At 41.5% G+C, this 23,897-nt stretch overlaps 1 protein-coding gene and 1 non-coding gene across 2 annotated transcripts; one reads left to right on the top strand and one right to left on the bottom strand.

Annotated features, from left to right (window-relative positions):
- Window positions 1-1,602: 1,602 nt before the first annotated feature.
- Window positions 1,603-22,744, top strand: LOC141438431 (ABC transporter A family member 5-like). Its single transcript, XM_074102296.1, has 20 exons — window positions 1,603-1,686; window positions 2,576-2,808; window positions 3,335-3,441; window positions 4,072-4,242; window positions 6,914-7,069; window positions 7,798-8,014; window positions 10,516-10,695; window positions 11,048-11,217; window positions 12,183-12,293; window positions 13,696-13,819; window positions 14,937-15,106; window positions 15,298-15,471; window positions 15,848-15,913; window positions 16,353-16,488; window positions 17,062-17,320; window positions 18,024-18,106; window positions 19,110-19,225; window positions 20,882-21,072; window positions 22,018-22,093; window positions 22,625-22,744. Exons 2-20 carry the CDS (start codon window positions 2,622-2,624, stop codon window positions 22,742-22,744), a joined length of 2,814 nt encoding a protein of 937 aa, XP_073958397.1. The 5' UTR covers window positions 1,603-1,686; window positions 2,576-2,621.
- Window positions 6,337-6,409, bottom strand: TRNAF-GAA (transfer RNA phenylalanine (anticodon GAA)). The gene has a single exon. It is a non-coding gene; the product is annotated as a tRNA-Phe (tRNA).
- Window positions 22,745-23,897: the final 1,153 nt, after the last annotated feature.

Here is a 23,897-nt window from a genome sequence, read left to right as displayed (position 1 = left end):
TAGGGGATTACCTTCTTGGTGGTATTTTTATTAGTTCTTGTTTAAATATTGACTCGTGCATTGATTGACCGCCAATAACATGTAGATTTCGATATGACGTCAAATTGTGCTTTGGGTGGTTTTTGCGATTGGTTAAAAATTTCAATCTATGTAATTTGATTACATTTAAATATGATTTTCCGTGTTATCTAAGACACCTCAATACCCTGGGGCTCAAATGGCGTAAAGCACAAAACACAATTATTCAGAGAAAAATCATGACTTATCCACACCCCCCCCCCCCTCTGGGCCAGAATGACAACGGTTATGGTTGTAAATTTACTCGTAGGCTAGGTGCAGAAAAATCGACTTTCATACCTTTTCTATTCTTTATTATCGTTCACTATTGTTTGAAAATAGATAGCTTAAACAAAGCAGCAGGAAAACAGTCTTAAATTACATTGTTTGTATTATCTTTATCAGCGGAGTTATTCCTAGAAGTTTTCCTTCAGTTTGTATGTTAAATTGGTTTGGTTTGCTTAGTTACTAATACGACAAAGGTCAAAGCCTCCTTGTTCTGCCACCACAAACTTGACTTGAAGGCAGGCAAATAGTTCGATTTGGAGAAATCTCAAGGAAACTAAGCGACAATACAAAGGTTTAAAACACCAGGCTATAAGCAATAACCAACCGTACTTAACATTATACCTAAATGAGAAAGTTTGTGAAAATATTTGAATGTCTAGTTAATGGCTTAACGGCTATAACGGCTCGACAGTTTTGTATGAAATTGCCGCACATACCTATAGTTTATAACCTGGATTATCAAATAGGAGTATCCTATTAGTATAACAATTTAGAAAGTTTGTAAAGATGTTTGGATGTTTGGAGGTTTGTTACTCAATCACGTCTAAACCGCTTAACCAATTTAGATGAAATTCGGTATTCAGATAGTTTGAGTCCCGCAGAAGGACATAGGATAGTTTTTATCCAGGATAATTGCGTAGTTCCCGCGGGATAGCGGTAAACGTATTCTGCGCGGACGAAGTCGCGGGTAACGGCTGGTTAATTTATAAATGCTTAAAACGTTGAAATGATTTATTACTTACTGTTGCCCGTGTCTTCGTCTGCAAAAAGTTCGTTTACCGCTATTCCGTAGGAACTATGCAATTTTTCATGATAAAAAACCGGTCAAGAGCGTGTCGGACACGCCCGAAATGGGGTTCCGTAGCCATTACGAGAAAATTAAGTAATATTTTCTAAGAATTTCGTATTTTGTACGGAATATTCCAAGTTTAGGTATATTTTATACCTTAGGCTGCTATTTACTCTTAAACTACTAATAATTCTCAAGAAAACTTAACCGTTATAGTTTTCCTTGTAAGTTTGATATACTTTCACATTTATAATATTAGGATAGCAATTTTAGTAAACAAGTAATAATCTAGCCATCGAGTGCGACTAATATCAGCAAAAATAAGTTTGCTAGGTTTATACACACGTACTTTTTACTTAACCTCATTTGTCAATGTCATACGGTTGTCATTGATGATAATGTCATTGATCATGACTAATTAAGTTTTCCTTATATTAAGCGTCTAATTTAGTAATGATTAAGCAAGAAGTAACTACCACTGCGAAGCCGACGCAGAGCCGATTTTGGCGGCACATTAAACTTTTGCTCTGGAAAAGTTATTTGCAAAGACAGTAGGTACATTTCTTCTTCTTGAGGTGCATCTCCTACCGGAGGTAGGTAGTAAGGTAGGAGGTAGGTAGATATCCTTATCTTCGATACAGCAGCTCGGAACAGGGATCTTGTGCTAAGGTTGAACCATGTTCGGCGATGCTCACAGAATACCGGCGTTAAATAGTACTTTTGCTATTGTGTTTTGTACGGTGAGTGGGAGATACGGAGGCAAAACTCCACTCCTCTCCCCCCTTCCCCCCTTTATCCCCATCCCCTTTAGGTCGTCAACGCACTCGCAGTCCTAATTATGCTATAGGTGTCCATGGGTGGCGGTGATCGCTTACCATCAGGTGACCCGCATGCTCGTTTGCCATCTATTTGATTTAAAAAAATTAAGCCACGAAGTACGTCTTCTTCCTTTCCCTGGTCCTTTTCCCTGGATTTGTCCCTTGTACAGTAGTACGGTACATTTAGAAATACGAAACTAGAGACTGAAATGGGGTTGTATTGACCAGACTATAGGCCGAGTCCTCCCGTTGAGACTGTAGTGTATACCAGTGAGACATTTTAACATCATCATCATCACCATATCAGCCGTAGGACGTCCACTGTTGGACATAGGTCTCCCCCATATACCTCCAGCTGCTTCGGTTGGAATAAACCTTTATCCACCGTGAACTTGTGGTTCTGACAAAGTCTTCTGTCTATCTCGTTAGTCCTAGCATCTTGGTGGTGCACGTTCTACGCTGCGCTTGCCAATCCGCGGTCTACATGGATGCATTCGAGAACTTTTCGGCTCCAACGGCCATCTGTTCTCCGTGCCATATGGCCTCCTCATTGCCTGTTGAACAAAGGCCTTGGGGCACATACGATTGTTTAACATCTACAGAACATTCATTTTCGCTTTAGGATTCGATGGAAGCTGGAGCTTCTTCAAACGGTGTTCGCTGGCGCAATGTTCCTCATGGCTGTCTTCACAGCCAAGCCGGTCTTCATGACTTCCATCCACCACCAGCAGGAGCAGCCCCTGACTTTTGCCGACCTGATGATGACCTTGGCCAAAGACACGCAGCTGGGCTACGCGCCAGACACTGAGCCCTATAAATCTATCATGGAGAGGGTAGGGACGAAATTGAATAAGTGTAAGTTGAATCGAATAAATTACCTACTTATCAGTACTGTGTTACTTTGGATTACTCGCAGTAGTTCCTTTTTTTTTAAACTAATAATTCTCTTTTTTTTACTGCTAGCTAAAGGAACTACTGTGAATAATCCTCTACTCCAAAACGACACGTATATAACAGCTAAACCTGTGCTACATATATGATCATTAGATAAAATAAGTCGATTTTAGCCCATCTCCAATCCAACCAGACGTGATAGTGCTTTCAATGACCTCTCAAGCAGAAGATCGTGGGTTACCCGATTACCGGGTTCGAACCGCTAAAGAAGTTTTTCAGGATTCATATTCGGAATTTTATTTAAAAATTATCATGAGCTTTACGATGAAGAAAAACATTGTGAATGGTTTGTATTCGCACTGGACCCGTGTAGGAATTATAACCCAACAACACTTTTGAGGTACTGAGCTTTGAAATGACAATGTCACGACCTGGTTTTTGAACATTTCGAAGTTGTGTAGTTTAGGTATAGTTATGATTTTTGCAGCGGTGATGTCCGGTATGACGGAGTCAGATCTTAACGACAAGCTGTACCAGAAATCAAGAGGCACACCGCTGAAGCATCATGTGATTTGGGTCATCTGGAAGCCAAAGGTTTGTGAGCACAATACGAGTAACCCACTAACTTTTCTTACAAGTCCGCTAGGTCGTCTCGTAATGATGATGATGATTACGAAAGGAAGAAAGAAAGAAACATGTACCTTGAACTGGTTCAACTTTGCCCTCTGGCCCCATCATTGCCTGATTGAATTTGGAGTCGATAACTAGCACCCTTCTAGGTTTTTTAAACTTTTATCCCCCCGTAAATAATTCCCGTGTACATAAAAGTTTAAAACCTATAAGAGTGCTAAGTTATTGACTCTAAATCGAATCAGGCAATGTTGGGGCCAGAAAGCAAAGTTGAAGCAGTTTACGGTATTCGTGATAACATGGAACAATAAATAAAATTAAAAGCGCATGTCAGAAAGTGGTCCAAATTCGCTTGGTTACCAACTCACTATATCCACTGAAATGAAGCCGGGACTTTATGAAATTCTATTGGTGGATTTTTATCTCGCTCACTGCTCCGCTTCCTCGTTCCGCTATAGCGGACAGACTTAGGCTACGTACGTACTATTCAGCTAACCACGTGGTTTTAGCGCGCCGTCTCTTTCACAAGCGATAATTAGAAGAGGGACGGCGCGCTGAAAGTTGCTTGCTTGCACTTAGACGTGGTGTTTCCAGGAAGGCAACGTGTGGAAGTTCAGCATACGCTGCACGGAGCTGGCCGAGAGCTCGCGGACGGATTCGGCGTTGTCGCACAACATGCACCTCCGGGTCGGCTTCCTGGCGGTGCAGATGGCCGTCTCCGAGGGGCTGGTGGAGGACGCCGTCGTGACACCGCCGCGGCACCGCGTAAGTTGACCGCACCAGTAGGGCTACTACGAAATTCGAAAATCGAAGTTCAGGTTCAGATTATATTGGTCATTGATATTTACAGACAGACATAAAAAAACAAGATTTTCAGACTTTTCCAGTTGGTTGTGTTGTTGTGTTATAATAGGTATAGGTTTGGTATGAGGGCATACCAAATTTCAAGATTCTGAGTTCACGGGAAGTACCCTGTAAATTTTTGATACCCTTGCGAGTTTCGAAAATTTGCGGAAATTTGCAGCATAAACGGCTGCATCTTTTGATTGCGTTGGCTTAGAAGTTTGATTTTTTCACAGCTCCAAGGGACAGTGGACCTCAGTATTTGATATAAATTTCAGCTTGATACCTTCACGCGTTCCCGGGAAAAAGGGTCTTGACAAACATACAGACAGACGGACAAAAAGTGATCCCATTAGGGTTCCGTTTTTTCCTTTTGAAGTACGGAACCCTAATATATCAGACTTACGGAGGCTCCCGAGCTGGGGGACCCTATGGGTAGGAGCCCTTGTCCCTTTTTAAAGAAAAACAGTGTTGGAGGGGCGACGAAGTGACCTATTGCAGGTTTTTTTTCTTATATGAAATACTTTATCGTCACTTAATGTAATATTAAAGACTGTTCGGTTACCCGTGTGGCGTCGGGTTAGAATTACACCTCTCCATTTCTTCCGTGGATGTCGTAAGAGGCGACTGAGGATATAGGTTAAGGTATACCGTAGGCGACAGGCTAGCAACCTGTCACTATTGTACCGTTGCGTTTTTGTCAAACTTGAAACCTAAAATTGCTAAAAGTGGCTCCGGAGCGGTAACGTTTCGTGTGCTCTGCCTACCCCATTCGGGAATACGGGCGTGATGTTTGTGTGTGTGTGTGTGTGTGTGTGTGTGTGTTCGGTGACTATTGCCAAACAACTTGATACACAGTGGTTACTAACTCTGGACTACGACGCTGTTGAGGGCATAATTGTAACTTTTAATTCATTTGTCAGAATACTCAATCAGTAGCTTGTGATTTTCGGCCTTATGTTGTCTTACGTTGTGTTGTACAATGTAACTAAATTTAGGATTAGTTGCAGTGGCGTAGCTAGGTAACTTAGGGCCCTGGAGCAAATAAAAAAATGGGGCCCACTGCTATCAAAACTGGTTAAGGTTTTTTGAAGTAAAATCATTATATATACAAATACTTTAAAAATGCTAAGCAACTTTATCATCAGCTGATGCTTTATAGCTATAAAGCAGAATTTCGAGGGCCCCCTGAGCTTGAGGCCCCGGGCACTGCCCCGCTAGCCCCTTGGTAGCTACGCCACTTTAGTTGGTTAAATCTTTTCTTTTAAATTAAGCTTGACCGCCCAAGATACAGGCTCTGCCTAGTTTGGGGGTCTCTGTTGATTCTTGTAACATCACTATGTGAACGATTTCTGCATTGTAATAAAATTGTATTGTTACCTAATTACTTAGTTAGTGTGTGCAATAAAGAATCATCATCATCCCAGCCTATATACGTCCCACTGTAGGGCACAGGCCTCCCGTCAGAATGAGAGGGCTTGGGCAGTAGTTTCCACGCGGGCCCAGTGCGGATTGGGAACTTCACACACACCATTGAATTGCTTCGCAGGTTTGTGCAGGTTTCCTCACGATGTTTTCCTTCACCGTAAAGCTCGTGGTAAATTTCAAATGTAATTCCGCACATGAATTTCGAAAAACTCAGAGGTGCGAGCCGGGGTTTGAACCCACGATCCTCTGCTTGAGAGGCCATAGGTCAAACCACTCGGCCACCACGGCGACAAAATATTATTAAGAAAATAAAATAAAATATTATAAAGAATATTATTTATTATTATTATTATTTATTAAATGGGGCGGCAAATCTTTAAATACCTACGCCTGCACGGCATACTACCCCTGTTGCGGGTGTCCATGGGCAGCGGTGATTGCTTTTCATCATGTGACCCACATCCTCCTTGTATCCCTCAATCTGTATTATCAAAACAATTTATCAAATTTAACATCAAAATTAAGCCACTATTTAAAATGCATAAAGATAGTTCATAATAAACGCTAAAAAACAAACAAAAAGTTGACTGCCGAAACCAGGGATTGAACCAGGGACCTTTAGATCTTCAGTCTAACGCTCTCCCAACTGAGCTATTTCGGCCGGTGTGAGACAGTGCGAAATTATCGTACCGCTCAAGATAACACGCGATTCTCTTACGTCATACGTAAGACAAAGGTTATATGGCTTTTTTTGCAATAATGTAAATTTAGAGCGCTTATACCTACTGAGCTGGCAACGTTGCATTTTTGTTAGTTTTTCTCGATTATTCCACAAAAAATGAATGAAAATTAAAAATGTTGTGTGATAGAACACTTCTTATATAAGAAGATAATCAGACAATTTTTTTTAATTTTCATTCAATTTTTATGGAATAGTCGGAAAAAAACTACAAAAATGCAACGTTGCCAGCTCAGCAGGTTCCTTGATAAAGTACTAAATGAACTGCAATATCATAAATCTTCTTAAATAGAAGTTTGCAAAAAAAACCTGGAATAAGTTTTGTTACGATAAATGTATCAGGATACACGCAATTGGATGCAATCAAACCATATCTAAAAATACTTACAATTGTAATCTTTTAAAACGACTTTTTCATATCGACAGATAAAGCTTGTAGCCATGCCGATGTCGCCCTTAATGCGAGAAGAGAAGGTCCGTGATGCCATGACCTGGATTCTGCTTTGTTTCACCCTGGCCTTCATTCCACCTGTCATGGAAATATCGGCTCTGGTCGTCACTGAGACAACCAACAGATATAAGGTAAAGAAATAACAAGTTCAGGGTGATTAGTTCCGATAGATCACACTAGATGGCGTGGTAATCAAAAACAGAACGTTAAGGAATTTTGTACCACTCGGCTATCCGGTCTTCTGGGGTTGTTTACGAGCTAGGAAGTCGACAAAAAACAAGTAGGTACTGTCAATGACTTTAATCCATGAGCCACAATGGAACCATTTCACAGTAAACGTCATAGTGACATCGCATTAATTAACAAGGAATATCAATTAATCCGTAAATAACCATTTAATCCATTATGACAAAACAAATATTACATAAGACCTCAATGAAAATTACTAATAAAATCACACACATACGACACATACACCATTAAACAAAACCAGAATCACAAAATTTGACAAAAAATAAATCGTAACGACTTTTCCTTTGAAAAGGTTCCGTGGTGGCTCATGAATTAAAGTCGTTGACTGTACAGTCACCAGCATTAATATCTGCCACAGCGGAGCGTGCAAAAATATCTGACACGTCCTTCCGGCCCTAGAAACAGAGTCGTATCAGACATTTATGCACGCTTGGTGCTGGTGACTGTACTCACTTATGGACGAAGGGAACTTACTTAAAGGGTTTATTTTTCTCTCTTCTCCTATTTAGGTTTTTACTGTGTTTTTGTTGTGATGTAGTGTGTTTTTGTTGTCAATAAATGTTGTGAGTTTGAGTTTGAAATATTTGTTTGCTTCGTTTGTTCTCAGCGAGCGCTTCGTATCCGCGACGTGGGCTACTCCTGCATGTATATAGGCTGGTTGTCATACGCGTACCTGACGGTACTTCCCATATGCATGCTCGCCGGCGTCGCGCTCATCCTGATCTTCCGCTGGATCTTCCTCTTCTTCATCCTTCTATTCGTCCTCGCCTACATATCCGTTATGATCATGATGTCGCTTATAGTTGGCATGTTTCAGAATAACGGTTAGTACTTTCATTTTGATATCGTAGTTATAGAGGACTATTTGTGCCTCCTTGAGTTGTCGAATGCATAATTTGGACCAAATTGTACAGCCCGGCCATTCTCATTTTATTGTGCACCTGTCTAATTACCGTACCGCTTTTTTTGACATGCAAAAGCGACACGACACTGCAACTGAGTGCACATCTAGAAAAAGGATGGCTGCCATTTACATTTATCTGTGCACTCAAGTCTAATTACCGTGTCACTAGTGCGGTAAAAAGCGGTACGGTAATTAGACAGGTGCACAATCAAATGGGACCGTGCACCGTGTTTCAAATGCCGGACAGAGTTCAAAACTTACAGTGTATTTTTACACTGAGGATTTTCTTATGCTCTTATGAGAAATTAATAATATAACTGCTTTAAAATCGATGAATTCGACGTGTAGGTATACTTAAAGCCTTCTAGCAAGTAACGAATTTTGCTCTTCATACATTTTAGGCGCTTCGCTACAGTGATATAATAGTTCGCTACAATATGTCCGTCTTCAAACCTAGGGTGAATGGGGACAATTATTACTAACTAGTGTTTACCCACAGCTTCGCACACGTAGGTTAATCATTAGATCCAACAACTGAATCGAAATTTCGGGTTTTTTAAAAATTCCCGTGCGAATTTCCGAAAATTAAATCGTGGTTTTCATTGCCATTACATTAAAAACAATCATGTCAAATATCATGACTCTAAGCCCAGCGGTTGTTGTTTCGAGATTTTATCCCTATCCCGTGGGAATATCGAGATAAAAGTATCCTATGTTTTAATCCAGGTTATATACTAACTTTTTGCCAAATTTCACCCAAATCCGTCCAGCCGTTTCAGCGTGATGAAATTAACAAACATACTCACTACTCACACCTACTACCTGACTGCCGCATATGACACTGTTTGGCGCCAGGGACTGCTGTATAAGCTCTTAAGTGCTGTCCCATGTCTGAGGATATTTAGAGTGATAGAAGATGCTTTAACAAATAGACCATTCCAAGTCCATCTGGGCTGCCAGTCTAGTAAGGTAAGAATCTTGAACAATGGCTTGCCCCAGGGTTCTGTGCTTGCCCCCCTGCTATTCAACCTCTATATCCACGATCTACCAGCTACAACCTCGCGAAAGTTCGGATATGCTGATGATCTTGCCCTGGTGATTCAAGATAAAACCATGGAAGCAACGGAAACTACTTTAGAGAGGGATCTGGAGGCAATGGACGAGTATTTCCAGCGCTGGCGGCTATGCCCTAATGCTAATAAAACAGAGGTCTGCTGTTTCCACCTTTCAAACAGACTGGCGAATAAGCAACTGAGGGTGAGGTTTAGAGGCGCGACCCTACGTCATAACTTCTGCCCAAAATACTTAGGTGTGACTCTCGATAGAAGCTTGACGTATAAGAACCACCTTGACAAGCTATCGGGCAAACTAAAGACTAGGAACAACATAGTTCAGAAGTTAACTGGAACATCCTGGGGTGCCAGCGCCGCTTGTCTAAAGACTACTGCTATGGCCCTCGTCTACTCAACAGCAGAATACTGTGCACCCGTATGGATGAACAGCGCACACGTGGCAAGAGTGGACGTTGAACTCAATCACACCATGAGAATCATCTCCGGCTGCATTTTGCCTACGCCCACGTACTGGCTCCCGGCTCTCAGCAACATTGCACCGCCAGACATACGCAGGCAGAAATGCCTGGCGCGCGAGCTTACAAAAGTCTCAGAAAATGGTCTGCTTCCTATCCACGTGGACCTGAATAGACTATGCAGCAGTCGACTCAAATCCCGGAACCCGCCGGCAAAATCCTTCCACACGCTCGACACCACATGGAGGGACAACGATGCTTGGATGAAGGATTGGTTATCACATCGGGATGGTGCAAGCAGTTCCATTTTTCAACTTGTCACCCGGGAGAGGCCCAAAGGGTTTAGTGAAAGCCGACAGACGTGGTGCAGACTTAATCGCCTCAGAACCAAATTCGGTAACTGCGCATACCTCTGGCACAAGTGGGGTGTGTGTGAGTCGGCAGCGTGCGAGTGTGGGGATCCGAAACAAACCATACACCACATTGTATTCGAGTGCCCCATCACTAAATACGACGGACCGGCTGAGGACTTTGAACACCTAACAAGTGATGCGAAGTTGTATCTTCTGCGTAATTGTAATTTTTAATTTAAGTTATAATATCAATTCCATGACATAATTTTTTTTGAAAAATGTATTAACCAGTGTGTAATCGCCATACGATAAATAAATAACTACTCACAAACTCACAAACTTTCACATATATATATTAGTAATACTCGTAGTATGAAGTAGGATAGGATAGGAATAGGATAGGATTAGTAGGATAATTACACGCTTGCCTAATAATTTATTAGGCAAGCGCGCTCCATCTTTAGTCCACATCCCTACCATCATGGCATGATTGTGGTCAAACACAAGCCTATTTCAGTATTAAAAATGTTTCGTCTCCAGCCCACATGGCAAGCATCTGGACGGGGCTGTTCACCCTCCTGCAACTGTTCTTGGCGGAACTACTGGTACACCACGGACTCGACGACCGCTTTGACTCTGTGTCCTTCTTGCTGCACATTGTTTTGCCGCCAGTCGGCTTGGTACACGGTTTCAACAGCTTCGCCCTGCTGCAGACTGGCCGTGAGTTCTTTCAAAATGATTCATTCAATTATTTCAACCAGAGCTCATCTTCAGAGCAACACAACCGTTCACGATGGTACCAGATGTTAGACTACACACTCCACAACACATCCACAACAGCCTGAAGATGAGCTCTGGTTGAGTTAAGAATGCGTTAGTGTAGTGTGGTGGTGGTAATAGATGGGTTTGTGTGATTTGCGTGTGTTCTTACAGTGTGGAGGTGGAGGAACTGCATGAACATAATTCTTGCATAAACGTAGATCTATCTATAAGGTCGTGGGTGATCAAGTTCATTGATACCTCCACAAAGTAACATTAACAAAGTAAAATTATTTAAAAAGTTTTTTGCTAGGTGGAAGTAAGAAGGATTTTAAACACGACGTGAACTACACAGTCGTGATATGGCTATTCATGACTTTGTTCTACTTCGGGGTATTGATGCTGCTGCAGCGAACGATCGGGCACGAGAGGGCTATCGGCGGACAAGTCTCCTGGAAATCCATCATCTTCAAAAAGGCTGTGGTACATACATCTTCAAGCCTTCCCTTTAGGCTGCATACCCACCAGAAATGTGCGTGGATGCAAGGAAATGAACCAATAGAAACACTTCATGACAAAAACATTTCTCGCACCGCATCCTCGCACATCTCTAGCGGAAACGCAGCCTTAGAAAGCCTTTTAGGTATGTTTGTTGTGAATGAATAAAACACCTAATTGTTAGAAGTATAGAAGAAGAAGAAGATGTAGAAATACTGCGATGATCTTGCACGAAGAAAACAAACAAACTGTTCTTCTGAGAACAAACAAAACTGTCCTTCTGAGGACACACTCGATCTTACGGGATCGTGGTTTCTCTACAACGTCTCTTCTTAAACGACGTCAATCACCTACAGCCTCAATGAGCGACAACTTGCCACCTAAATTCACCGACTTCCTGCAACTAATACGAATGGACGACCGGCTCTGCGTCAATTTTGTGAGATGTCTTGGTTAGCTTATTGAAACCACTCCCTGGCCTGGAGGTTGGGCTCCGGGTCAGGTCAGGCCTCCAAGGCGAGAGACAACGACACGTTTGAGCCTGGGATCTCATTTCTGCATTATGAATTTCTGATCAGCCCACATCCATCCACTACCGAGTAAAGGTCTCTTCGTTTTAATGCCATTTTGTCCCTATGCCGGAGCTTATCCACAGCTTTACCAGCCAACTGCCAAATTTCATCCAATCAACGGTCTGGCCTGCCCACCGTTTTTCTACCCAATTTTAGCCACTACTCCGTAACCGCTTTTGAACAGCTTAAAACCATAAGGTAAAGTGGCTAAGCTAACCAATCATAATTTAAGTTTACCGCGAGTTTTTCTGTAAAAGATACATGGTCTATTTTGTACACATGTGGGAAGCTGTTGCTGTTTAATAGTGTGCATGAAGTTTCCAGCACCGTGTTGGTCCGTATGACACGCGGCGTGTTCATGCGTATTCCACATTTTAGGATGTTCATAAACTGCGGGTGATGGAGAATCCCACCGGCAAGGAGAGGGACAAGCTGCAAGAAGTCGATGAGCTCCTTGCTAAAGCTATCAGTTTCCGTGACGTTTCTAAGGTAAATGTTTGGTATCTTTCGTGATTTTAACTCGTATTTAATACCACAATCGGCCGGTTCACTAATGTTTCGCAACTTACGTTTGGCAACCTGTGCCCTTAGTGTAAGTTTTCGGTTACAAAATACGTCTCGATCGCGTTCGCGTTATAATCTCAATTTGTATGGAAACATGAACATCGCAAACGTTCCGCTAGAGGCGCTGTTCGTGTTTCCATATAAATTGAGGTTTTAACGCGAACGCGGTCGAGACGTATTTTGTATTCGTAAACTTACACTAAGGGCACTGATTCATTTCGCAACTGTATAATATTTCTGAAACTGTAAACTTTTCAGGATTTTTTATAAAACTAACCTAACCTAACCTAAAGGGCTCTACATGATGGCTCTGAAATAAATCCTGAAATATTTACAGTTTAAGAGTTAGCGAAATGAAAATTTGCGAAATGAATCAGACTGTCAAACGTTAGTTGCGAAATAAACGGATACCCAATCGGCCACTAAATGTTGTGGTGGAAACGTCAAGGTACTATTACTATTATTACTCGTTTGTAAGCGTGATTAGTCCCGATTGTGGTATTAATTATGACGTTTTTAAGGTTAATGCAAAATTAATTATTTTAATTAAAAATCATTCCATTCCATTTCATTCAATCCTTTCCATTCGATGATAGTTTTTGGGGTTCCGTAACCAACGGGACCCTATTACTAAGACTCCGCTGTCCGTCCGTCCGTCCGTCTGTCACCAGGCTGTATCTCATGAACCGTGATAGATAGACAATTGAAATTTTCACAGACTATGTATTTCTGTTGCCGCTATAACAACACATACTAAAAACAGGATAAAACAAATATTTAACGGGGGTTCCCATAAAACAAACGTGTTTTTTTGCTAATGTCTAATGTTGTATAGGTAATGGAACGGAACCCTTCGTGGGCGAGTCCGACTCGCACTTGGCCGCTTAGTTACAATGCACTTGACTGTGATTACCTTTAATGAGCTCTACGTCTAATGGTCCCGGTACTTTGCAGAGGTCCATATCAAAGAACTACAAATAACTAGCTTTTGCCCGCGCGGTTATCGCGCGCTGTTCCTTCGGGAACTATGCATTTTTCCGGGATAAAAAGTAGCCTATGTCACTCTATGGCCCATAAATTATCTCTATGCCAAAAATCATGTCGATCCGTCGCTCCGTTTCGACATTTTCGCATTTATAATCGCCACGGAACTCTTCTACGGTTAATAGCATCGACTTGAAATTCGTTATGCAAATGTAGTTTGGGTGACAATGCAAGTAGGTACAGTCAATAAAAAGTACAGTCAGCAAAAAAGCTTGTATTAAAAACATTTTTATGGTTAGGTTATTTAATATTGCGTATAAATTTGTTATTCTTTTTTTTTCAGAGTATCATGGGGGCTCCAGTGCTTAAGAACATAACACTGGACATCTACCGAGGCGAGTACACAATGCTTTTTGCGGAGAGAATCCAGGAGCGCATTCTTGTGGCCATGGAGGACCTGATTACGGGTAGGTAAAGCAAATTCTTTACTTAATTAAATTAAGAAATTATTAATAATTTCGTCAAGGGGTACGGTAGACTCGAACGAAATGCACATCAAATTGAAGAGCGTAAAAAATTAGTCAATCCGAGTCGACAACTTGTAGGCGGAAAATTCAGATTATCGAGTATTTTCAATATAAACTTGAATAAATTACTAAGTATATAATGGCGTTGCGAAGTAAACATGTCAAAGTCATCACATCAAAGTGGCGTTAGTGTCACGTCATCACGTGTCACAGGTTTGCATTTCGTTCTCCATTGTGACCTCTTAAGGCCCCACACACGGTACGATTCGTCGATTTTCATCAGATCGATCGTACAGACGAATCGTACCGTATATGGGGCCCTTTAGGTCTAATTTCTTTGATTATGAGACAGAGACATCATAATTATTTGGGCAAATAAGATTTAGGGGAAATATCTACTGGTGAAATACCGATACGTAGGTTAGCTGTGAAAAGTACGTTTGTGATAATATTAAGGCTGGGAATATACGTCAGATTTTTCAATAAGTACGACAGTCTTTATACACTAGCAAAAAAAAATTTTTAAACATATTATTATGAGTCTACATTTTACCCGAGCAAAGCCGGGTTTACATCTAGTATATATAATAATACAAAATATCTACGCTAATTACAAGTATTTATTCAAGTAATTTTACACGCCATAAAACACATAAGCGGGCGTTTTAAAAAAAAGTGTACCTGATGATTTTCCTCTCTCTTTGAACAATCTACTATATCTTGATAAACTTGTGCGGGACACTCGGTAGAATCCAGTCACAGACACCATTTGCCGCACTTATCAAAAACATCTCGATAAGGACAGCCGAGAGGCTCCCTGTGACAGCGTCCCAACCAGTGCCGGATTAAGACTAAGTATTTTCAATCCACGCCTGTGGCACCCCCCCCTTCCCGCATCCGTAAGTAGCTGGAACCAGCCTTATCTTTTATATCGTAGCAAATTTTTTTGTGTGCTGGTTATGGTGCCCCCCAGACGTGATGCCCTAAGTTAAGTTATTATACTTACTTAATATTGTTACTTGTTAAGTTATTATAAGTACTTAATATTGTTGACCAGGTTTAGCTTATCCGGACAAAGGCACTATAAACGTGCTTGGATACGACATGGAGGATGCACCCGGTGCAAAGAACATAATAACTCAGCCTGGCATGATCGGCTTCTGCCACCGCTCTCAGGTCCTGGTCGAGGAGTTCACAGTGCTCGAAGAGTTACAGTTCTTTACTGAGGTTTGTGATGCAATAAACGTCTAGGGAGGCAATCTATTTACAGTCTATTTGATTCTGCCACCATAGATAGATATATAGATAGATAAGCAGATAGACTAGAAGACTCGTCAAGATTGTTTACCCTATTTCTAATGCTAAAAAAACGAACTACTTATAGACTAACCTCACCCATTTCTTCCCCTGGCCTACAGTTATGCCTATGGGATGAGCCGACGCCGTTCATAACAGAGTTCTTCCTGGTCCAAACAAACAAGCTGCTCCGCGATTGCGACCTGGAGGAAGTACGGCATGTGCGCGTGAGAGATCTGGACATCTACTACAAGGCTCAGCTCTGCTGGGCCATAGCTATGATGCTGGAGCCACGGGTAAGGACAAGAGCACCTTGGAAACCCGGGGACTCAATAGGGAGAATGGGTGACACTCTTTACCGGCCTGTATAGTACCGACATGGAAATACCGACCCTGTTTTTCACGTACACGCACATTAAAACTGACATGAGTTTCAATGGGCGTGTACCTAATACGAAAAACAGGGTCAGTTATTTACATGTCGGTGTTATTCGGGCCGGTAAAGAGTGTCACCCCTGACAATCATAAAGTATCCAGTTGTATTGAGCGTCAATATGTAGGTAGTTACAGTACATCTATACATTTTTTTGGCTACGAAACCCTAAAAAGGAAAAAACACGTTACAATGTAGTAAATATACCTGTCTGAAAAAAAATATATATTTCCTTACAGATCGTATATGTGCCCTATTTTCTCGATGAACAGAGATATATGTCTGTGATCAATGACAAAATTGTGGTAAGTTTTCGACTCTATGAGGCTTTCTTTTATGCGTATACCTAAACCGCGGACGGACGGATAAACTGTCGGAACTGTAAGGGTTCCGTTTTTGCCATTTTATTTAGTATTTATTTTATCAATGAGGAATTCCTTGTACGTCATAAATTTTACGTCAATATCACGACTTTGACAATTACAACTTTTTAGCCGTATGTATGTAAAAGTAATAAAAAGCTTTTGAAAGAGGTTGTAAGTTCATTACTCATTAGACAAAAACATTAGTAGGGAGACAAAGAGTTAAAATTTATTTTCAAAATAAAAAATATCAAAGCTAAAAAGTCTGCGGTTCCATGTAAGTGTGACTTAATTGTGAACGCTATATATAAATTGGTACCTGATCACCGATTAACAATCATTGTGTATAGTGATTATTCTTATTATCAGTATCTTTTTTCAGAAAAGCAGATCTCACCTGTCCATAGTGAAGCTTTGCTTCTCCACGCACGCGCTGGAGCAAGGCGACCGCGTGTTCTTCTTTGACCACAAAGTCCTCGTCTTTGGCGGTTCTCCAGCGTACATGTTCTTCAAGTTTGGTTAGTTGAATAATAGAAACATACAGTCAATAATCATCAGCGCTGCGGTAGCAATTTCGGAACACATGCAGTCGGGGCTTTTTACATTTAAAACAATCATGGTCAAATTTCACGACTGTTAGCCCAGCGGTTGTTGTTTCGAGATTTTATCCCTATCCCGTGGGAATATCGGATTAAAAGTAGGCTATGTTTTATTCCATATGTCCAGCTATCTACATACCAAATTTAATCCAAATCCGTCCAGCCGTTACAGCGTGAAGGAGTGACAAACATACTCACTCACTCACTCACTTATATTCCGATATTCCCACGGGATAGGATAAAATCTCGAAACAACAACCGCTGGGCTCAGAGTCATGAAATTTGACATGATTGTTTTTAATGTAACGTCAGTGATAACTACGATTTAATTTTCGGGAATTACCGAGTTAAATTTTAAAAATCCCGATATTTCAATTCAGCTGCTGGATCTAATGATATGCGTGTGCGCAGCCGCGGGTAAACACTAGTACTATATAACGAATTTTTGGCTGCAGCGGGCTCTGGGTCCACGTTCTGTGGTTTTGTTAACAGGTCGCGAGTACCGCGTGCGAATGACATTCCGTATTGACGGTAGCCTCGACAACGAGCACATCAGCGCCCTGCTGGTCCGGGCGGCGGCGGTCGGGGCCAGGGTCCGCGCTCACCTCGGCTCCCTCCTTATACTGCGGCTTCCCACCCGCCCGACGGACAAAGCCGCGGCATTCATCAAGGAGCTGACTGACAACACCGCTATGTATGAGATCACCTCGCTCCACGTCAGCTTGCCGGACTCTGATGAGATTTGCAGGAGGTTTGGCAGTTTCTTTTTCACACGTGCTTCACACATACAGGCGCCATTAGATCAGTCAAAAATACCGATAGGTACCGTCAGCCAAATATGTGGTGTATCACCCTAAAGTTGATAATCGTTTGCATGTCATAAAACAATAATGCCAATAGACGTGTCTGTCAACTTGAAAGTTCGACTTTAGCGACATATTCATTTGATAGAAACTTGTTTAAAAATTTGACAGACCACTTATTTGGCTGATAGTACACGTACACGAACTCTAATACCTTAATCATAGAGTGATTGGCCACTCCGAAAAATCTGATGGCGGCTGTAGTACAAATACGAGGTTCACACATGCACGCACACAAACGTTAAAGTGCATGCAGCTTTTTAATTTTATTTCTTTTGTCTATCATCATCACGATTGTTCTGTTTTCTTTGCCGTCCAAGACACATAATCCAGAAATTAATGTGCGACATTTCATTTCAAATTTACCACGAGCTTTACAAAACATCATGAGGAAACTAGCGCAAAACCTGCGAAGCTTCAATGGTGTGTTTGAAGTCCCAGTCCGCATTTGCCACGTGTGGAACTACGGCCATGCATCTCATTTTGAGAGGAGGCCAGTGCCCAGCAGTATAGGCTGGGACGATGATGATGAATTATGTAATCATCAGAAGTAAATTCGTATTTCAAATCGCGGTAATACTTCTTCACCAGAGCTATAAACGAGTCGAGGAAAGACATTCATGGAGATGTCCGAGAACATGAAATTAGTAAAGATGCCCTCAGGAAGTTGTCACGTGAGTATTGAAATTAAGAAAATATTTTGATCGAAAAACACGACATATAGACCACCATAGACTCATAGCAAAGTTATAAACATTAGGGACTAACTGCTTTAAGGCGCTTGCACCCTTTAAATACGAGCTTATATTTGTCATTAGAAGCAGATTACAGGTGGTAGGACCTTGTGCAAGGTCGTCCGGATTGCTACCACCATCTTGCTCGCTAATCCTGCCGTGAAGCAACAGTGCTTGCACTTTTGTGTTCGGCGCGGAGAGTAAGACAGCCGGTGAAATTACTGGCACGTGAGGTACCCATCTTAGGCCTCTAGGTGGCAACGCATCTGCAATACCCCTGGTGTTGCAGATGTTTATGGGCGGTGGTGATCTTTTACCATCAGGAGACCACTTGCTCGTTTGCCATCCAGTCGAATAAAAAAAAATAAAAAAATAATGAATAATACGGAAAAATTCGTGAAAATTCGGAACACACGACTAGGTACTTCCGAATGCTGCCGAACGTGTCTATATAAATTACAGACTTTTGCCCGCGGCTTCGCCCTCGTGGCATTCGGTTATCGCGCGCTGTTCCCTCGGGAACTGTGCATTTTCCGGGATAAAGTAGCCTATGTCACTCTCTGGCCCACAAACTATCTCTATGCCAAAAATCACGTCGATCCGTCGCTCCGTTTCGGCGTGAAAGACGGACAAACATACAAACACACCCTTTCGCAATTACAATATTAGTATCGATTCACTACGGCGATCACAGACTCGTACGGCGATATCAGGCGGTACGTTATATTGTTTAGATAAGTGGCTACTGAAAATGTGTTAGAACTTTGTGTTGTGTTTGTAGTTTGTGATAGTTGAATCCGTGTGAGCTAAATGTTGATTATAGAAGTGGAGTTGCGGATTTCTTGCATGAAAACACATATCTGTCGTAACGACTTAGCTGTCTTGCACGTGTAGAAGCGGAGGAGCCAGGTAAAAGGTTGTTCATGAACTATTGACGTTGCAGGACCGAAGGAGTGGAAGCCCCAGAAGTCGTGGTTCGTAAACTCTTCCTGCTTCCGAGAGAGTTGGTGGAAGTTCCTGTCTTTCTACGTCTATTACCGATTCTACCTCATAGTCACTGTGAGTGAAAAAGTATTTTTCTTGATTTCCGTTTAGTCAAAGTCAGAGTTTTTTTATTTGCATAATATGTGGATCGATTTTTAAACAAGTTCCTATCAAATTAAATGTCGCTAAAGTTGAACTTTCAAGTTGACAGACACGTCTATTGGCATTATTGTTTTATGATATGCAAACGACGACGATTATCAACTTTAGGGTGGTAGACCGCATATTTAGCTGATGGTACAATATGGTTCTTATTATATTAAGTAGTCGCACACATTTTGGCAATTATTGGCACGCAAACGGAAAGGTTAAGTGTTACACTGGCAGTGCCCTTAGTGTAAGTTTTCGGTTACAAAATAGGTCTCGATCGCGTTCGCGTTAAAATCACAATTTGATTGGAAAAACGAACATCGCAAACGTTCCGCTAGAGGCGCTGTTCGTGTTTGCATAGAACGTATAGAGACGTATTTTGTAACCGAAAACTTACACTAAGGGCACTGGGTATGCTTTCAAATATTGTCAGGAAACCAATAGGTATTAACCATGTCATACTTAGTAGAGAAAAAAAAAACGGCTAAGTGCGACTCGGGCTCGTGCACGAAGGGTTCCGTACCATTATCCATACAACATTAGACATTAGCAAAAAAACGGCAAAAAGTCAAGTTTGTTTTATGGAAGTTCCCCTTAAATGTTTATTTTATTTTAATTTAATTATTTATTTAAACCGATATATACCTACAACTAAAGATTCTGTGAATATTTCTACCTGATGCCGTTATTAATATCAAGCAAAAAACGGCAAAACAATCACGTTTGCTGTATGGGAGCCCCCCTTAAATATTGATTTTATTCGGTTTTTAGTATTTGTTGTTATAGCGGCCACAGTAATACATAATCTGTGAAAATTTCACGTGTCTTACGACTCAAGAGATAGAGCCCTGTGACAGACGGATGGACAGACAGACAGACAGCGGAGTCTCAGTAATACCACCTAAAGTACCCAAAGGAACGGAACCCTAAAAAATACAAAAAAGAGTAACTACCTATGTACTTCGATCGTTGATAGAAACTACCTGGAATACCTAATAAGGTTAGGTTAGGATATTGTAAATCACCATAATTTCTGAAATTAAATTGAGTAGGAAGACCGCAAAGGTTTCTTATCTTGACATGGTTATGTCAGCGCATGACCTACCCTAAAGGAGCAACCTTTGGTAACCTTGGTAACAGCAGATAAACTTGGCTGTGACCCAACACTGTTCGCAGTAATGTTTTGCTCCATGCTTGGCTCTGTTCTTTGTTCATTTTGACAAATTTACAAACGGCGAATGCTCGACGTTCTATTAAAATTTGCAGGTGGTAGGACCTTGTGCAAGGTCCGCCCGGATTGCTACCACCATCTTGCTCGCTAATCCTGCCGTGAAGCAGCAGTGCTTGTACTGTTGTGTTTCGGCGTGGAGAGTAAGACAGCCGGTGAAATTACTGGCACTTGAGGTATCCCATCTTAGGCCTCTAGGTTAGCAACGCGTCTGCAATACCCCTGGTGTTTCAGATGTTTATGGGCGGTGGTGATCTCTTACCATCAGGAGACCCACTTGCTCGTTTGCCATCCAGTCGAATAAAAAAAAAAAGTGAATTCTCAAGTTTATCAGCTCCTTAAAATGTCCACAGATAATAGCAGCAATCGTTACGGGCGTAATAATAGGCGTGTCGCTCTCCGTGCAACTGATATCGTTGGCAGAGTCCTTCACTCTGAAGAAGATGCTTCACGGAGAGAAGATGACCGTGGAGTCGCTGGAACAAGAAACTACTCTCGCCGTAAAAGCTGATAATTCAAGCGAAGCCCTTAGTATCGCTACTGCGTACGTTGGGACCCTTTGGGGGCACAGTGTCATACAGCCAGCCTAGCAGAAGTGGATGAGCAGTTACGGTGCTCAAAATGATCTACACATGAGTCTACTGCCAAGGTAATAAGAGGGCTAGATAATTTTGAGCACCACAGCTGCTCATTTACTTCTGCTGCTGACTGTACCATAACTTCGATTTAAAGGTATCTCTCCGCTTAGACACCCACTCTTCTGCAACTGCCACTTTACCAAAAGTTCCACTCTACAGAAACCTAATCTGCTACAACATCCACCCTGTCCAAATATAATGCAAGGAATATCATCGTAACTCATTCTCACTAACTTACAGGGCGGCACATCAAAGGTTTTATATTTTTTTTATAAAAACGTGTTAAGTCTTGGTACAAAACCGCAGTGTACCTACATTAAAATCAACAAAGTTAAAACTCAATAATTTTATGATTGTTTTGTCACGAATACATTTCTTTTACCCTTTTTTAGTGACTTACGGTGTTATTCTACAACATTAGACCATTATGTTCGTTTGGAAAATTGTGTTGTAACTCAAAACTGTCAAAAAGTGAGATACGATGATATTCCTTGCAGGTGTCGGTATTCACTCTACCAAACTAAAAGCAAACTCTACCAAATAGTCCACCCACTCTACTAATACATTCCAACATTTCTTCTTCCGATACAGCTCTTCTGATATAACTAACTCATCTTAACAGCAGGTCGCCGTCGATGGATTCGCCTGGGAAGACATCGTCATCATCATCGATATCATAGCCGAAATAATATGATATGGTATTTGATAGCAGTGGAAATTCTGATGTGACCTCGAATGTGACCTCAAATATGTTGCGTAACAATTTAGTGTGCAAGCACGACTCTTCTAGTCACCAACATAAGAAGATTTTCTATAGCCTACTAGCATATTAAGAAAATGTTACCTTTCAGATATGTTTTGTCTCACACGCACGCCACACCGGCCCAAGTAGCTGACATGTATTATACTGCTCTTCCAGGTAACGAAGTTAGTGTCAAATATCTACAAAGTGTCGCATAAGTTGAACGATCAATTTACTTTACCTATCCTCCTCTGCTCAGCTGTTTCCATTAGAGCTGTGCTGTGCAAGTGACGAGCTGTCGGTAGACCTCCAACAAGATGGAGCGACGACCTGGTTAAGATCGCGGGATCGCGGTGGATGCGGAAAGCACAAGACCGGTCTGAGTGGAGAGCCTTGGGGGAGGCCTATGTCCAGCAGTGGACGTCTTTCGGCTGGCATGATGATGATGATGATGATGATGTGCAAGTGATATAAATGAAAATGAAGCGCTTCTATTGGTTCATGAAAAACACATTCCTCGCACGCAACACATCCTCGCACACTTCTGCGGGGCTAAGTACTACGACATTCGAAAATCAAAGTGCGTGTCGTTCCGTCCCTCTGAGACTTATACTATTTAATACGAGAGTGAAAGGGACGGTACGATACGAACTTCGATTTTCGAATTTCGGTGTAGACCCCTCAGTTCTGAGTGCGGCGTGGTATTCCTTTTTCAGCGCATAATGGAGTATCTGATGCTTAGAGCCGTGGACGCCCCCCAGCAGTACGTCTACATGTATGCGTACGGTTTGGTCGTGACCAGTGTAAACAGGTTCATTAGTGTGAGTGTAATTTAACTAATAATAGCCTAGATTAAAAAAAACCGTTAGTTATCAAAAAATAACGCATAGTTAGGTACGTATATTTTTTATTTTATATTGTCAATTAAACGTACAAATATATTACTATTAGGGGAGGACGGGGCTGCAAGTTCCCGGGGTAAGTTGTTCCGATGGCAATAACTTTGTAAAGAAAAGAGATAGCGATACGTGTGAAGTGTGCCGTTTGAGCATCAGGTGACGCGCCGCGCCGGCGCCCATCTTAGTTACTCCAGCGCCGGTGGCTAAGTGGCGGTGTGGACCGAGCTCGTAAAACACCACGTGAGTAAATTTTTTCGTGTTTAAACTTTTTGGTCTATTTTTGTTAATTATGGCCCGATTTACATGTAACTTTCTTATTTTGTAGTGACATTAGTAATGTGTCTTGTAGTTCAAGTGTTTTTTTAAATTCATTCTATTGAATTGGTGGTTTGGCAGTATTTGTAAAAAATGAAATTTGGGGTTGGATGTTCCCTCCCGGAGGGGCTACTTGTTCCGCGGAACAACTTACCCCAACGAACCTTCAATGTTACCTACCTATAATTTTTAAGACCATTTTTATTTATTTTTAGGATGCGTACCATCAAACGAAAGTCAGATAGAGGGAAAACCTCCGAAACATTACTGCGTCAAGCTGCAAATGCTGTCATTAATGAGGCAAAAAAGTAAAAACACTTGCCAGAGAACTGTATATATTTGCCACATGACGCTACGTCGATTTGTTAATAAATTGAAAGCCGGTAAGATCCTACTACAGGATATAAATGCAGGACAGTATTTACTGTGGAACAGGAGAAACAGCTAGTGGACTACATTTTAAGGTGTTCCTCAATATACTTCGGCTTGCTGCCAGGAGAGGTGCGAAAACTCGCATATGAATGTGCTGTAAATTTTAATTTGAACAATATTCCCCCTTCGTGGCACAAGAAACGTGAAGCTGGTGCTGACTGGTTCACTGGATTTATTTGCAGATTTGTTTATCTGCAGATTACCAGTTATGTTATTTTTTAAAGTTAGTTTTGTATCTTATAAGATTTCTAACTTGATGAATGTCAAATATGTCTTAAAAGTTAAAAGAAATGGTTATTTGGAGGTTTCCAGTGTTTTTTTGTTGTTTTTAAAGTTCAGTTAT

The sequence above is a fragment of the Choristoneura fumiferana genome, chromosome 18 (genome assembly GCF_025370935.1).
Source record: "Choristoneura fumiferana chromosome 18, NRCan_CFum_1, whole genome shotgun sequence".
In the NCBI taxonomy this organism is placed as follows: domain Eukaryota; kingdom Metazoa; phylum Arthropoda; class Insecta; order Lepidoptera; family Tortricidae; genus Choristoneura; species Choristoneura fumiferana.
The sequence above is the reverse complement of the archived record's forward strand: the minus strand, read 5'-3'. Positions and strand labels throughout refer to the sequence as shown.

Bases quoted from the DNA above. Each gene is read 5' to 3' on its own strand.
- LOC141438431 (XM_074102296.1), top strand. From the start codon at position 2,622: ATGTTCCTCATGGCTGTCTTCACAGCCAAGCCGGTCTTCATGACTTCC. The intron at 10,696-11,047 runs GTGAGTTCTTTC...GTTTTTTGCTAG, and splicing joins CGCCCTGCTGCAGACTGGCC to GTGGAAGTAAGAAGGATTTT. The intron at 21,073-22,017 runs GTACGTTGGGAC...GTTACCTTTCAG, and splicing joins GCCCTTAGTATCGCTACTGC to ATATGTTTTGTCTCACACGC.